The sequence below is a fragment of the Rhinolophus sinicus genome, linkage group LG02 (assembly GCF_036562045.2).
Source record: "Rhinolophus sinicus isolate RSC01 linkage group LG02, ASM3656204v1, whole genome shotgun sequence".
NCBI lineage: Eukaryota > Metazoa > Chordata > Mammalia > Chiroptera > Rhinolophidae > Rhinolophus > Rhinolophus sinicus.
The window spans coordinates 12915833-12931701 of record NC_133752.1 but is presented as its reverse complement, the minus strand read 5'-3'; the positions used below and the strand labels follow the sequence as shown (position 1 = coordinate 12931701).

Below are 15869 nucleotides of genomic sequence, written 5' to 3'. Positions count from 1 at the left end.
TAATTGCAATTCAAAATAGGAAGGCTCCAGAAAACATGCTGTAGATGTGGCTAAGAAGATGTTTCCAACAACAAAAAAATCGTTTTATGTTCTCATTTTTGCCCTTAATGATATAAAATGGATGGCTCCACAATGCCTGTTTGCCAGCGAGTTTAATTAGTCTCCATACAGATAGGAGTGTTTCTCTTTACAAACTTGCAAAGTAACTATATTATGATGTTAACTTTCTTGGGATATGAGGAACGATCGCTTTGCACTGGTGATCTAACTGACCTAGTCTGAACTTGCAGGGAAGACCAAAGCCAAACACAAGGGTAGACAGGGGAAATGTTTGATGCATTTTTGTATCACTTCCAATGCTGACTACAGTGTCCTGCGGAAGGTATTTGGTCAGTAAATATCTTTTGAACTTTTAAAATGGAAACTCTTACCTCCACAATCAATAAACAAAAAAGGAGGTGTTTTTTAGTATTTCTTCATCGGAGCTAAATCATGGAGCCAATTCCAACAGCTACTGAAACTGCAGAAATATTTAAACTCGTTTTTAAAATAAATAAATCCAAATTAGAATGAATAAGTCTTGGTGAAGCCAAACTGTCAATGGGCCCTGCCTATTAACTGAAGAGCAAAAGGAATCTTTAAAACGTTTTCTGAGAGTCAAAGGCATTTGAGAAGGCTTTGAAAGGTTGGAAGATGGGTGTAAACCACACAGTATCACTTAGCTGCCAAAGCATTCTCTTTAGTTAAAACAGACTGCAGGCTGCAACTATACTGACTTGATAAAAAGCCCTCATACACATCGAGGCAGAATTAATAACAGAAGGAGTCACTGTGATTACAATATCATGAAAATCCAAAAATATACACAAAACCTAAAAATACAGCCAAAACTAAGAGTTCTTCAGAGTTTAATATTTCCTTACATTTCAAAACAGAGTAAGGGGATAAAGAGAATCAAAGACTTATCCATAAATAAAGACTTTGAAGTGAGTATAAAAAATAACAAAATAATAATTTTTCAAAAGGAGTCCTGAAATATATGGGAAAAGAAATTTCCTTCACACATATAATTTCCCTTAGGTGGGCTATTCTGTATCAAAATTTCTGTAAGAATTCTTATGCCATCAGGAATGGCATCGGATCATCTAAACCATGTCACTATAGCGATAATGGCTGGAATTACATGATGCAAAACTTAACACCTGTCATACAGGGCAGCCTCTGATATTTCTGGAGTATAGACATATACCATTTTGAAGTGCTTTCCTATACATTCTTCCATGCTATTCTGAAAAACCTATGTGAGGTGGGACAGATGCCACTATCTTCATTTCATAGAAGAAAAAAACAAAACAAACAAACAGAAAAACACAAAACTGAGAGAGGTCCCAGAGTTGAAAAATATTAGCGCCAGGATGAGAAACCCAAGCTTTTCCCATTAGCGACACAAATTCATCAGTATCCCACCTGCCCTAAGTGGTGGAAAGGTAGCCTACTCATCAGGGGAATTAATTAATTGTACAGGTATTGACTGGGCAGTTTCATAAAATAGATTGCTTGTCTGCACCTGAATTTGGTAGCTGCAGCTTTACTCTTTTCAAATGTGCATTGTGTATGAGAAGCTGAAGAGACAGCAGAAGACAAGCTTAATGTGCATAAATAATTAATTGGAGCCACTGTGGGATGTGAAAAGAGTCCAAGGCTGGAAGATGGCAGCACATAAGAAGGGATGTTGGTTCCAGTGGTAGGCTCCCAAATTAGAGTGCTTGCCTTGGGGTCAGGTAGACACTGGGTGGCATCTGGACCCCTACTTACAAGGTATATATCCTTGGGTAGGTGCTTTCTCACTGTTTTATATAAGCGATTGCTCAAATCCTTATTGTTCATATCTACAAGGTTCTTTCCAATTAACAATATGGCAGCTAATTAGGAAGCTTCTTTTTATTTAAGACAATTACCCTCAGTGCTATAAAGAGATTTCATTTAATTTCTAGTTGAGTTTTGTATTTAAAAAAATAGAGAATGACTTGACTGCTTTGAAAGGCACATTCGGTCAACAATGGATTCCTGGAAATAAAAGACCTCTTTTATAAACATAAGGATGAAATGTAGTCAACACATGAAACCACATGGTGGCTTAAAACAGGATCACACTGCCAAGTGTGCTCCTGAGAGTACACAGAGCTATTTCAGGGCATATTCCTGTGACAGAGTAATTGCTATTGTGTTTCTGAGATAGACGCAGGCCTTAGGCCTCCCTGCCCAGACCACCAATTGCTTTAGTACTCATAAAAAAGAGATGACATTTGACCAACAGTGGTATTGGATGCATGAATCCACACGGAGAACTGCACAGGCTATATTTTTACATTCTAAGATATGAAAACATTTTTTCATGTTTCCCAACTTAACTCTGCAGATAGTAAGAGTAAGTGACCAAACACAGTAAATCACCTGAACAATGCGACGGAAAGAAGTAAGTCCTTAGCAAGAGGAGACCCAGAATGCCACTATATAACGCATTCCACGTCAGCCCTCAAAGCCTACAGCCAGAGCTGCACATGCAAATGGAACTGTTACGACAAGCACACACGGGCTCCCTGTACTTGAGACACTTGACGACTTTTGGTCAGCGAGCGGGTTGAGTAAAAATCCAATGTTATTAGTAATAATTATGAATCTTTAAGATAACATTGCACAGATTCCCGTGATGAGTCCGCAGATATGCCTCCCGCCCTCATCACTTCTAGGGCACCCTTTCCTGGGCCCTGATATATTTGGGGAGCCCCATAGGCCATATTGACACTAATGATTAGATACGGCTCTTCTTACACTTTAAAAATAGTGCCTGGTACTCATGACGTACGATAATATGAATTTGACAATGTCATTTTATAAATCAACCTCTTGGCCTTTATATAGTTATTGTAAAAGCTGTTTTAATAAACTTATATACCTTTCAATATTTTTCATGTTTCAAATTACTAAAGATATTAAAGTCATCGGAAAAATCCCCACTATTGAAAAAATTGTCACGGTGTCTTTAAAAAAGTAAAAGCATACAGACAAGCAGAAAGTAGAAAGCATTACTCTTTCTTTTTCAGCCACCCCTTCTTCCCACTCAGAGGGTTTCTCTCATAGCCTTCTAGCAATTGGTAAAGTGCATTTCAGATGCCCTTCTTATAGTGTCTGGCACAGCTATCCATCTGTCAAGGCTCTGAACCACCGCCTCAACATATCGATTCCAGATTTCAGATTGTGTCAACATTCTTTTTCCCACGTACACATAATGAAGCCTATATAGCTTTAAAAGAGAGGGAAACAAAAATGAAAATCATAATAGACTTAAAAGGCAACTGACCTTTTTCCACCTCATTCAGATTAGCAGCTGGCAGCGACAAAGACAGAAGAGACAAAAGACTTTTTACATTGCGATACAACAGCAGAGCACAGGAAGCTAATGTGCAGCATTTAACAACAGAGAAGCCAAGGGTGAGAGAGCAAAGGGAAGCAAGGCTTAGATTTCTTACCTACAGCCGGCCAAATGCACAAACATGGAGGAAAGGAGGGAGCTAGGGAGCTGTGTCTACACCAGGTGACTTAACCAGCAGCCTTACTTTGCAAGATGTGCACTTAATAGCTTGTGTGTGGGCATTGGACATTTGGAAAACAAAGAGATAATGGTGCAACATGGAAAAATTAAAATGGTCTGCATTTTTTTCCACAAAGTACATTCTAAGCCTTTACATGCCCAACTGGTATGGACGCTTTCACTTTCTGAGTTTATGTAATTCCATTAAACAACACCGTGGTGTACATTGTGATCAACTTTATACCATCTTGGTAGGCAGGTCCGTGAGAATAGGGTTAATTAAGAAACAGTCCTGACAGAGCAGATTCAGGATCCTGACACTTAGGAAACATGCAAAAACACATTTTTCAGTTCAACACCTAAGTTCATACCAGAGCTTAAGAAAAGGCGTCAAGTTTTATAATTTTCATTTTTATAAGGTTTTGAGCTTATGTAATTTGAGGAACTTCTTGAAAATTTACCTGCAAGAAAGGCCTGTTTTCAGAAAGTATATAATAATGATTAAAAAAAAATCTCTCAAGCTATAATTAAACCTTAGAGTAAAATTTTAAATTATTTGCTTAGCAATTCCGGAGTCCTACTTGCTCAATCCTTAGCGTAGTGATTTGAATGTAGAGTGATAGTGAATTTAACTTTTCAAAAATTAACTTTGCCTGAAGAATACTGGCAATCAACAGCCATATATTATACAACTAGAAGGACCGATAATGGATTGAATTAAGTGGAAAAGAACAGTATGGTAACTAGGGTGGGGAGGGTAGAGCAAGGGTCAGATTATAGAAAAACAATATTGACCCTTACAATTTATGTTGTCAATCCTTGCAGCAGAAAAGAGCAGAGAGTATTGTCCTCTAACAAATCAATAACCATTTACTGTGGTGTTGGTCACAAGGGCTTAAATAAATTTAATGAATGTCCCAATGGTGGTTCATTTTATTTTGAATATTTCTAGCCATGTTTTATAGCCTGCCCGTCACGTCACGACTTCTCTGTCCGAGTTTGTTTTCAGATTCCTGAACTGTCTCCGTTAACAACCGTATGTCCATTCTGACTCTTGCCATGGATGCCAAATGTAAAACCTTTCCCCATAATAATTTACAAGCATTTTCCATGGAGTTTTATTTGCTCCAACTAAAGAGTTCACTTTCTCATTGTATGCCTTTGGGGTATAGAGTAAAAAAAATCTTCAAACAGCAAGCAACTTGTGACTTGAATGATTTTTAAACAATGACAACATTATTATATTCCCTGAGCATAGCAGGGTTTCTGTTCCCAGATCTCACGCTCATTAATCAGATTCCAAACTTAAATCTAAAACAATACAGCCACATTCTAAGAAAATTCCTCCCTAACTGCAGAGTTGGATGAAGCAGGATATAAAACTCTAGAGCCCAATTTATACTTTCCGATTATGAAAGACCACTATGTGCCACTGATTTAAAATTCTGCAGATGGTTGTCTGATATTTTGTAAATGAGCTCACTTCACATGTGGACAAAACTACTAGTTAATAGATGAGTTCCAAATGTGCCTCATTTAGACATTTGCGCTAATGCCAAATCGTCAACCCCTGCATCGCCCACAAGACTCTGCCCAAAGTTATAGTGGTAATATCTTCATGTTTTGTATGCTATGACATTTCTATTGAGTTCAGTATTTTTGTTTATACTTTGCCAAAATGAAGGCAAACTGATATCTGCAATGGCTATGCTTAAAAGGACTAAAAGAGTCACAGTTCTTGTTGAGAACCAAATGGCTCTTGACAGATAGTCTTGGCAGGTTCGCACATGATAGCTTTTACAGATGTCACATTTTGGCTAAAAAGTTTGTTGAGCTTTGTGGTTGTTTGTGTGTGTGTGTGTGTGTGTGTGTGTGCGCGCGCGCGTGCGCACTTCTTTCTTATTTTTTTTCCTTATTTTTTTAATGTTTCAAAGATAGAGATCTGAGTCAGGGAGATGAGGTTTCATAATACATCTCAGAGGGAGTTGCACTGAACTGAGTCATCATGGTGGAGAAAGTATGTGTTCAAGAGGATCAAGTGTAGGAAGGGAGCTAGGAAAATGAAGGGTGAGAAAATAAGACAAAGACTCAAAAGAAATGGATAAGGAATAAAGTGGAGCAAATCTGAGCCAAAGCAGGAGGACCCCTCCAAACCAATTCAGAAGACTCTGCCACCGTCTGTAAATGATCATAAAAAAGACCCCTAAGAGCCTGAACGTGGCAGAGCTCTCACGTCTCGGTTGTCAACAGTCAGGGGACAGAGATAAATTCCGGGTTTCTGTCCTCAGGACGTCAATGTCTAGCCAAAGTGTGCTTGAAATCCTTGGGTCCAATTTGTCCTGGTCAGAGCAGATTGGTTTAAAGAGTGAATTTAGCCCGTTCTATAATGATTAGAACAAATGATGGGAAAAGAGAACTATTCTATTTAGGTAAATCTAGGTAACAGACTTCAATACAAACATTGGGCTTCCTATACAAGTCCAAAGCAGCCCAGCCAATAAAACTCAATTCTCAGGGTAGCTCCAAGACTTCTGAATCCGTGCATGCTGGATTCACTTCCTATCCTTTATTAATGCAAAATATCACAGAGCACTCAGATTCTGCCCACCTAGGAGCCTAAGGGCTGTATGTATGTAATAGAGCAGTTGGTGGATACAACATGTTGAGATTTCTACTGGAAACTGAGTATATTACTTTACATGGCATCAGGTACTTTACGGGTATACCATGGAAAAGGCAGCTACCGAGGCACCCAAAAAGATCTGGGGTGTCAAAACAGAACCCAATTATTCTGTCTAGCATTTTCACATCAAGAAAGGTAATTAATCAAATGCATTGATTAATTTGGGTATTCCATAAAAGCTTACATTTCTATGCTTTTTCCAACAAATCCCTGGGACAGTTAATCATATAGATTTGATTTCATCTTTCATGTTTAAACATGTTAACCTCAGTCATTTACATAGTTATTTCACCCTCTGATACTCTTAACTGTGGATTTAATTATATGTAAATAAATGCAATTAATGAAAAATACTCAGCAAAATGAAAACGGTAACTTGGAATAGTTTGATAGATTCTACTGCCCCATTTTTTTCTGACAAATAAAATGTATAACATTCTCTTTTTCCCTATCAACTTTAAAACTATGTTGTTTATTAAGAAAGCAAGATTGTAACTGTGAAATTTCTTATTCATAGGCACAAAAATAAATCAAAAACAGATATTCTGACATAGTAGACAAGTCATAAGCTTGATGTTGACTTTCCAGCGAATTGGTTTATCCAGAAGAAATTAAGCGGTTTGGACAGTCTTATCAGATTAATCATCTGATGAGACAAAAATGTCAGAAAAAAGGTGATGGTCTCATAAGATTATCTAAAGTGCTCAATATCTTCCTATGTGTGCTGTATTTTGGACAACACGAGTTACTAGAGGAAAACCCCTCATTAATGAAGGAACAAGTGTGGACACAAATAATCTCAAATGCTTAATTATGTTTTCACTATGTAAAGAAATGGCCCTCTTTTTACATACACGTGCATAGTGGTGGGTTGGTAATGGCCCTCTTTTTACATATACGTGTATATTGGTGGGTTGGTAATGGCCCTCTTTTTACATACACATGTATATTGGCGGCAAGGGAGAAATGCTTTGTATGGAAATGTCATTCAACTGTGGGACTGATAGCTTCAGTGTGATGACTTCGTTTTTGCTGGACACCATGACTTTGTGATATATGCTTGTATTACAACTGAGCTTGGTGGGTCTTTGAGTTCATTGGCTAAAATCATCTTGAACTCTGTCTGTTACTGACATTACATCTAATTTCCAAAACAACTACCAGTTATCGAATAAGACAATGGTTTACAAAGCATATGCAGTAGAGCTCCCATGATGCTTTCAGATGTATACATTAATGGCAGGGCATTTCCTATTCTTCCTACCTGTGTACTCAGGTGGACAAAGGCACGTGTAGTTATTAATCCCATCGACACATGTAGAATTATTTTCACAGTCATTATCTTCACAATCATCAATATTGACTTCACAATTTTCTCCTTCAAATCCATCAGCACAAATACACCTGAACACCAAGGGGAACAAAAAGGGGAAAAAAAGAAAAATTCCGTGCATTTAAAACGCGCGCGCGCGCACACGCGGTCTAAAGATTGAGGAAAAGAAAACAACAAAAAACTAAATACACTCATCAATTACAGAACTTCTAACTATAAGAAACTGATTTTTAAAATGGTTTTAAATAACATGTTGTAAGCATCAATTTAAGGTAATATTGCCCAAATCAGAAACAATTTAAAATGATAAAGAAATTTGTGTTGGATGCAAGATGGTAGATGGCCCTGTAAGTCAAGAAATCCAATATATTTGTAGGTCTAAACCACAAGCAAAGTTCACTCTACAGCCCTCGATATCTTTATCTCAAGTTATACTTTCATAAAATAATTCACACCTCTTTGCTCATAAGTGAGGAGGAATTGGTTCTAACTTTAAAAAAAAAAAAAGCAACAACACCTACTACCCTATGTGTAATGTTCTTTATGTCTCAGAACAGAAAAAGAAATCTGAAAATAAAATTTTATCTTCCTTGCAATTATAAAATGTGACTGTTCTCTTTAAGTTTCAACAAATGCAAATTTTCTCACTGGCATAAAACATTGTACATTTAATCCTGATAGGTATCAGAATAATCTTTGAAAAGTCCTGATGAAAAAGAGACAATTTCATAACAGAATGCAGAAATGAAGCACGTTTATTATAAAAAGTGATATTGCTAACAAGCTTCAGTAGTACTTTAGCATTCTTATGTGAAATTATTAGTGTCATTATAAGAACTCCATTCATAATTCATGAAGTAGATCTGAAGTAATTGGCCTTATGATGAAATAACTCCAGATTAAAGATGTTCACAGCATGTTTGTCTACTCATATTGTGGCTTGGAAATGAATCATTAATTTTCTGTTTCAGTGGGAACTATCTCGTATCATTCATTATACACTGTCTTTAAAGTGATACACAAACAGCAGATGAATATATATACAACTTGCAGGAGGAGACTATTCTGTGACTAATTAGCATAACGAGCCACTGTTTTGTCTTGACCTAATCTGCCTTGATTAATCATAATGTGTGCATGTGTGTGTTTTTAAATGGCTTGATTTTGTAGCCTCCTGAGCTAAGAATACTGTAACATTTCCATTTGTTTTATAGTGCAGAGAGGGACTCATACATATTGTCCTTACGAACAGGCTTCTGGCATTCTTTTAAAAATAATATTCCTTGATTTGAAAAGGAAAATTCATGATTTGCTTACTTATTCCTCCTCTAAACTTTAGACAGAGAAGATCACAGACTAGTGATGACCTACCAGAATCCATCTTTTTCTCCTTCTTTTAGGTGGCAGGTTCCTCCGTGTTTACATGGGTTACTGATGCATGCGTGAATTGGGACAGCACAGTCCTGCCCCTGGAGAAGGAATGGCCAAGGAGAGTTGAGTGGAAATAAAATAGTTGTCGGCACAACAAAATAATTCAGGCCCACCAAGGAAAGCTGAGTTTGCAGGTCATTACTACCACACAGGTTCTACTTGCCTTGAAACCGTATGGACAGGTGCAGCGATAAAAGTCAACTGGATCATTATTACAGGTGCCATCGTTTTTACACGGATTTGATAAACAGGGATTACATTTGGCTAAAATATTGACATCCACAGGACCTAAAAATTAATTGAAAAACATGAGAAAATGATGCCTTCTATGTTTAGTGCAGTTAAAATCATTGCAATGCCTTCAGGTAACAGTAAATGTTGTATACAAATTCTTATTGTATAAAATTATCCACACATGCTTCTCTTCCCTGACAAAACCAGAAATCTGCATCATCGTATTATATTAAAGAACACAACACGCCTTTTCATTGCAAGGGACAGTGAGACTCTCTGACATCAAAGTGGGACGCCAGGTTATGTTCTCAGGTGGTTAGTATCTGATGTTAATGATGCCACTGTCACAGGATCAGTCTCCTCATGGGCTGACTAGCAGCTGTGGATGAGTTCCATGGCCACTGCCTACATCTTAACCGCAGCCAGCTGTCACTGAAATACATGCCATCCGTCCCAAAGAGGACTCCGTGTGTGTGTGTGTGTGTGTTGTGTGTGTGTGTATGTGTGTGTGTGTCTGCTGGGAGATGGGTGGGTGAGTTTTCTGAATACATAGAAATTCATCAGTTAAAATACAACTTTATCAATTAAATATAACATAGTATGTACCTGCCTTGGTAACATTAGTTCAGTAGTGTGATTTTCATATAGGAGATGCAAAACAGTGCCACTGTTATGCATATGCAAATAAATCACAAATATAATCTCCATTATATTCCCTCATACCCTTTTGGCTCAGTTTCTTAGCATATTAGCACAGGCGTACGTATGATGGATGTAACTTCTGTATCTTCTTCTCTGAGAAGGACGTACCACGGAAACTATCGCTACCTGCAATCCCACTTTTTGGGATACACATTTTTAAAAAATCATGATCCACAAAAGGTTTAGATTAAGTGCGGATTCAGTGGCAGCCATTCTCCTCTGGTTGCACATATTTATTCCACAACAATGTAGAGACTGGACTGTCCTCAATAGAATTATGTTGCACTGATGTTTCTTTGCACACTGTGGGAGCTCACTAGATTGCCTTTTAGCAGCTGTCTGATGAGGACACTCTGTCAGAGTGACATCTTTATATATAAAATACAAATATTTTATAACATCAACATTCACAATGTTTCTGCTGCCACCAATCTCTGTGTAGTATGTTATGTCCATGAAACAGCAGGGACAATTCCAATTGCATGTTTCATCACACGGAATCTCTAGCAAAGCTGCCTGACCCAATTTTCTAGCATGATCTCCCTCTATCATCACTGCTCTAACATTCGAAGGTACCTCCACCCAAGTAGCTATAAGAGCTCAGCTCACATAATCTGTTTTCTACAGATTATATAGTTTATGTTTGTGAGTTTTTCATCTACTGACAGAAAGTCATGTATGAAAGAGCATGTGAGTTAACATGGAGGCCATCAAACTCTTCACATCTAAGTATTTCCTCGCCCTGGGAAGCACCAGCACATACTCATATAACAGTTTTGCAGTAAAATCCAAAGCAGGATAATGCTCTGTATTGTTCAGTTTTTCTATTCACAACAACAACAACAAAACCCTGAAATACATCTACATAGAGACTCCTCTCTCTTTTTTAACCACTCGAAATGGATGACAGTTTTGCGGATGGCTATTCAATGGGAAGGGGTGGTGCTGCCTCCAGCGACACTTCAGTCACAAAAGGAGGGCTTGCCAATGTCCCTACATGTTTTCTTGGTCACCAGAAGAACTAATGCAGTCACTGCATCAGATTACAGCTGGAAAATTACTGAGATTAACACTGAAGAGGTCCTTACAGAAATTGAATTTCTCACCCCCTCCTAACTTATTTATCAATGAAGAACAAAAATTTAGCTATCTGGCATACTGGAGAAATAAATGGTGGCAGTAAAAGTCATAAGTTAAATTAATGTAATACTGCACAATAAATGGTTTTGTATTTGCTAAAGTTATCACACTTAGAATGAGCAATAGAAAAAGAAATATCTATTATAACTGATAATGCATCCCTTAGCTAGGCTAGAAGAAAAAAAAATCTGATTTTGAACGTAGGTGTAGGATAAAGCAGCTAATGCACACCAGCAAAACAGCCTGTCAGCAAATTGCAAGCAATGCAAACATTCATCTGGCCACTTCCCGAGACCTTGAGAAAAATTATCTTTTGGTCTCTTTCTGTGCTTTCCACCTTGTAAGACTGTGGTTTGAATAGAGAAGTTCAGAGTTGACAGTTTCTAAGTTTATTCTATGGAATGTGGTGTTTTTCAAATATGATGTTTGATTATTTAAATGAAAGTTAGAGATTGTTTTACCGAAAACAAACAAACAAACAAACAAACAAAAAACCTGGGTACACGGATACGTTTTTGAATCCATAGCTGAAGGAATCAAAATAACCAGCTTTCTCACACACAGGCCTCTTCGGGCAATTTTGTTAAACCCACAAACTGTTTTGGTGACATCAGGATTGGGAATATGGCAAAATACTGAGTTCTAACTCCTTCAGTTTGGTAAAGTTACAACTATCATTCCATTTGATTTTCCTTCTTTTAAATTGTCCTTTGAAAGTCATTTCTTCACTGAAAACTTCTTATTTTTAGTAGCTGAGTTTGACTGAAGGGTAATTCAAAAGATCTTGTAATTATATAAATTGTAAATGACAACATATCTTCTGATATGTCCAAATGTCTTAAAATGTATGTCCTGTTCTTACTGTATTTAGATTGTAATTCCACCCAACTAAACATCCTTCTCATAATGTGATTTTTTACATCTATCTGGTTTACTTTAATCTACTTATTTCTATATTCTCACCCCTCAGAACTACAGGTGACCCTTGAACAACTCGGGGATCAGAGGCACCAACCCCATGCAGTCAAATACCCGCAGATAACTTTTAACTCCCCCAAAACTTAAGCTGTCCCTCAGTAACTGCGAGAGATTGGTTCCAGGATCCCCAGTGGATACCAGAATCGTGGGTGCTCAAGCTCCCTATATAAAATGGCATAAATCAAAGTGTGCAGTCTGCCCTCTGCATCCTCAGACTCCCAACTGTGGATGGAAAACAGTACAGCTATTTATTGAAAAAGAAAGTTGAATACAAGTGGACCCACACAGTTCAAACCCGTGTTGTTCAAGGGTCAACTATCCCTGGTACGTGTTTCTCTCCTCATTGATCTTCCCATCCATACTCTGCTCCTCTTCTAAGGCTGTGCTCAGTCTTCTGTTTGTCTTCAATTTGAGATTTCACTTTCCACCCAGGACACTTATCTCTGAGATCCTCCTCCCCTGCAAAGTTCTTCTTCAAAGGGAATGACACCTTTAATCTCTTTCTTTATCAGAGTTAAAGGGAGATGCTAAAATAAAAAGTCATAATGAAATGGTAGAAGAGTTAGCACAGCTCTCTAGAAGCAAACCAACACTTTTTGATTTTTGCACACTTGATTAGTCTCAGATGAAAAGAAGATGTCGGGAACAGGAATTAGAACAGTCTTTTAGCATGCGTTGTAATCTTGCACAGAAAATCTGAAGCCCATCAACCCGTTAGTAACCTGAATTTGTCACTTAAGTGTGTGGAGTTAGCAGAATAACGGCAGCCATCTCAATGGGTTGTTTTAAGCATTGAATGAGATGCCAGTGGATATTGAGCACAGAATATAGTGAAAACAAGCATAGAAGCCACAGCAAATTCTGACCCTCTTTCCCAGACTTCCAAAGCTGGGGATGAGGATGAGGGGGGAGCTGGGAGAGGCATAAGTGGTTTACTTAAAAAGAGAAACACAGTCTTCCTCTGCTTGTTTATTCAAATTTAACACAGACAAAGGCAAATGAGAGCTCGCCATTTATTCATTCATCACCAGTTCACCGAGTACCTTCTGTCTATGGCAGGAGCTGCTGATTTGGGAAAACTGTAGGGGCTATTGTTATCCAAACCATGGGGGAACGGAAGTGGGCATGGAGAGATAATCATCCATTGGGTAACAACACCCAGAGTTAATGGTTTTACATTTTTAAGGAGTACAAGTTTGATTTGTACATTTGGTAGGGACAACCACCAGAAATAACAGTACGACACGGAGGAAGGTTCTCTTTTCCTCTCACATTGCTACTCAGCAAGGAACTACAGATTGCTTGCTGATGCAACTTTGCTGATCTTCGATCTTTCCTCCTTCCCAAGGTTCACTGATTCAAGAAATGTTACATTATTGCGGAAATATCAGCCCTCATAAGATGTGTGCCATAGAGGAGAAAAGAATTCTAGCTCTAGAAATACAGGTTATTACTAATGCCACTGAAATGCACCAGGCCAGTCAAGGCTAACTAGACAGATTTAAGATTTTGTCTTGATTTAAGAGAGCCTTCAAGCCTCAGCTATCTGGATTAGAGGTGTGTTTAGCTTAATAATTCAAAGGGAAAATGAGAAGACAGTTTGGTTAACAATTTGTCTTTGTCCGTTACTTTAATCTTTAATGGAAGAACTGCCGGACCTCAAATCCATTAAAGCCTGTAGGCAGACTTGCTTACTTGACTCAAATCACTAGCTATGCACCTGACACCAATATTACCACCCACTGAGAATTGTAGCTCACTTTGATTTATGACTAAAAGCTCCAGATACAAATTTCTAACGATATCCCAGAATCTGCCTTCATTCTCGCATCCCTTGGGAACATGAGTCAAATAAGAAAATCTAGCACTGCCCTTAAAGTCAGAGGTACATCAAAGACAGCTCAGAAAAAATACAGGGGTTATTTGAGATGGGGCTAACTCACTAAGCGGAGGTTTCTATTTAAAACCAAAGATTCTACACTCCACTTGCTATTATATTATTGCATTTCTTAAGCGTGAGTATCAATCACATATTTTAACATTCCATCATTAAGTCATTCATTTATCAAATATTTATTGAGGGTCTACTTGACGCCAGGCACTAGGCTAAGTTTCGGGGGCTCAAAATCAGGTGAAATGCTCAAGTTTCTAGAAAAAAACGTACAGTTCAGCAGTAGAGACATTATTTATATCAACCACAGAACACACTTGTAAGAGGCTATGGGTAATGGAAACGTATGTTTGGAAATGTGTATTTTAAGCTTCTGCAAGCCATCAAAGAGGAAGAATTCACTGAGGGAGTGAAAACATGACTCTGAAGTTCATAAGAAAAGTCAGGGATAGATATCTGAAGTCTTCAGGTTGAAATTAATTAATTTAATACGGCTAAGAGGAGAACCCCACCTATGTCAATATCAAAGAGTGGGTAAGAGGTGTCGGCATAATATGAAGAAAGAGGAAAAGAGGCAAAGAGGCTAAAACTTAAGTGTTTTAAGGTTTTAAAAGTCTAATGAAAAATAATTCTTGTTTGTGTTTTAAAGATGGTGCTTTTGGTATATGTGAAGGTATAGATGAAATACTTTTATCTATGTATAAACCTGAATATTTTCTTTAACCAGCGAGGAAATCATACTCCCTAACATCTAAGTTTATTTCGAAGTTATGACTATGTGCTTGACCCCTTAGCTGACCTATACAAAGGAAGTAATTAGTGCCTTTTGAACACCACATCCCTCCCCCTTTATCGAGTCCAAGGACACTAGACTCCTGCCCATTTGGGCCTCTCCTCTTCTTTTGTGTTTCATTCTTAGCTCCACTTGACTCACTAAGCATCTCCTGATGTCCTGATGGGCCTGGTGATATCAGTTACAATTCCACGTTTTGGCTTGACTATATATATAACTAATACCATGTATATATTTAAAATGCCAAACCTTGTTTTAGAATTATCTACCTAAAATATGTATCAGTAGATCATAAGCTCCATGAGGACAGGGTTGGGTTTTCTCTGTCTTGTTTAATTGTATTCTTAACACCTTTGGAACTCTTCCTGATGTTTAAACAGGAGCTCACTTAGTATTTGTCGACTGAAAGAAGGAATCTATAATTAATTTCCATTAGACTGTTCATGCCTTAGCACATTTAAGTGTTTAACAAGTGTCTGTCAAATTTAAAATGAAAAATTTAGTTTTCTGTAGAGCTACATCTTCCTGGCCAACAACAATAAAAGGAATATTAGAAATTAACAATATTCTATATTCCATGGTGACTTTCTCAATGAAAACCTGAGAAGGCAAAAACCTCTGTTTTATTGCTGACTGACTGCATAATCATTCTAATTTCAGCTGATATTGAAAAGATAAGGACAGGACATGTGGTTATAAAACAAGTCATGACCATCTGCTCCCCACTCGAGTGTGATAATCTGGGTATGCATTACATATGCTCTAATAAACTATTTTATCCAGTTCATTTATTTCTGTTGTACACTGAAACTATGAGATTATATTCATAAAGAAAAAAGAACACTTTGAAAAAATCTAGGACAAGAATTGTTTTGAAAGAATTAATTTCTCAAAATAATAGCACAGACTTTTCCTGCAGAGAGAACCTTTAAATTATATTTTAATACAGCTATGTAAACATGTCTTTAAATAAAGAATATTCATCTTCCTGCTATAATTTGAAATTACCTTAATATTAGGAGTATATGCTTACATGATTTTCATGAATAAAATAAAACACATTAAACAGGCATAACTATGGGAAAAGTTACA

At 37.5% G+C, this 15869-nt stretch overlaps 1 protein-coding gene across 6 annotated transcripts in view; it reads right to left on the bottom strand.

Moving 5' to 3' along the window:
- Window positions 1-15869, bottom strand: part of SLIT2 (slit guidance ligand 2) — a 331277-nt gene that overhangs the window by 38774 nt on the left and 276634 nt on the right. For 3 of the 6 annotated variants that reach the window (XM_074321764.1, XM_074321767.1, XM_074321781.1), the window contains 4 exons: window positions 9203-9327; window positions 8980-9077; window positions 7540-7679; window positions 3362-3388 (listed from right to left, as the gene is read on the bottom strand). In XM_074321764.1, the coding sequence (XP_074177865.1) occupies window positions 3362-3388; window positions 7540-7679; window positions 8980-9077; window positions 9203-9327 (390 nt within the window). The remainder of the gene's footprint in view (window positions 1-3361; window positions 3389-7539; window positions 7680-8979; window positions 9078-9202; window positions 9328-15869) is intronic. The other 3 variants (XM_019743900.2, XM_019743903.2, XM_074321782.1) reach the window with 1 other exon arrangement.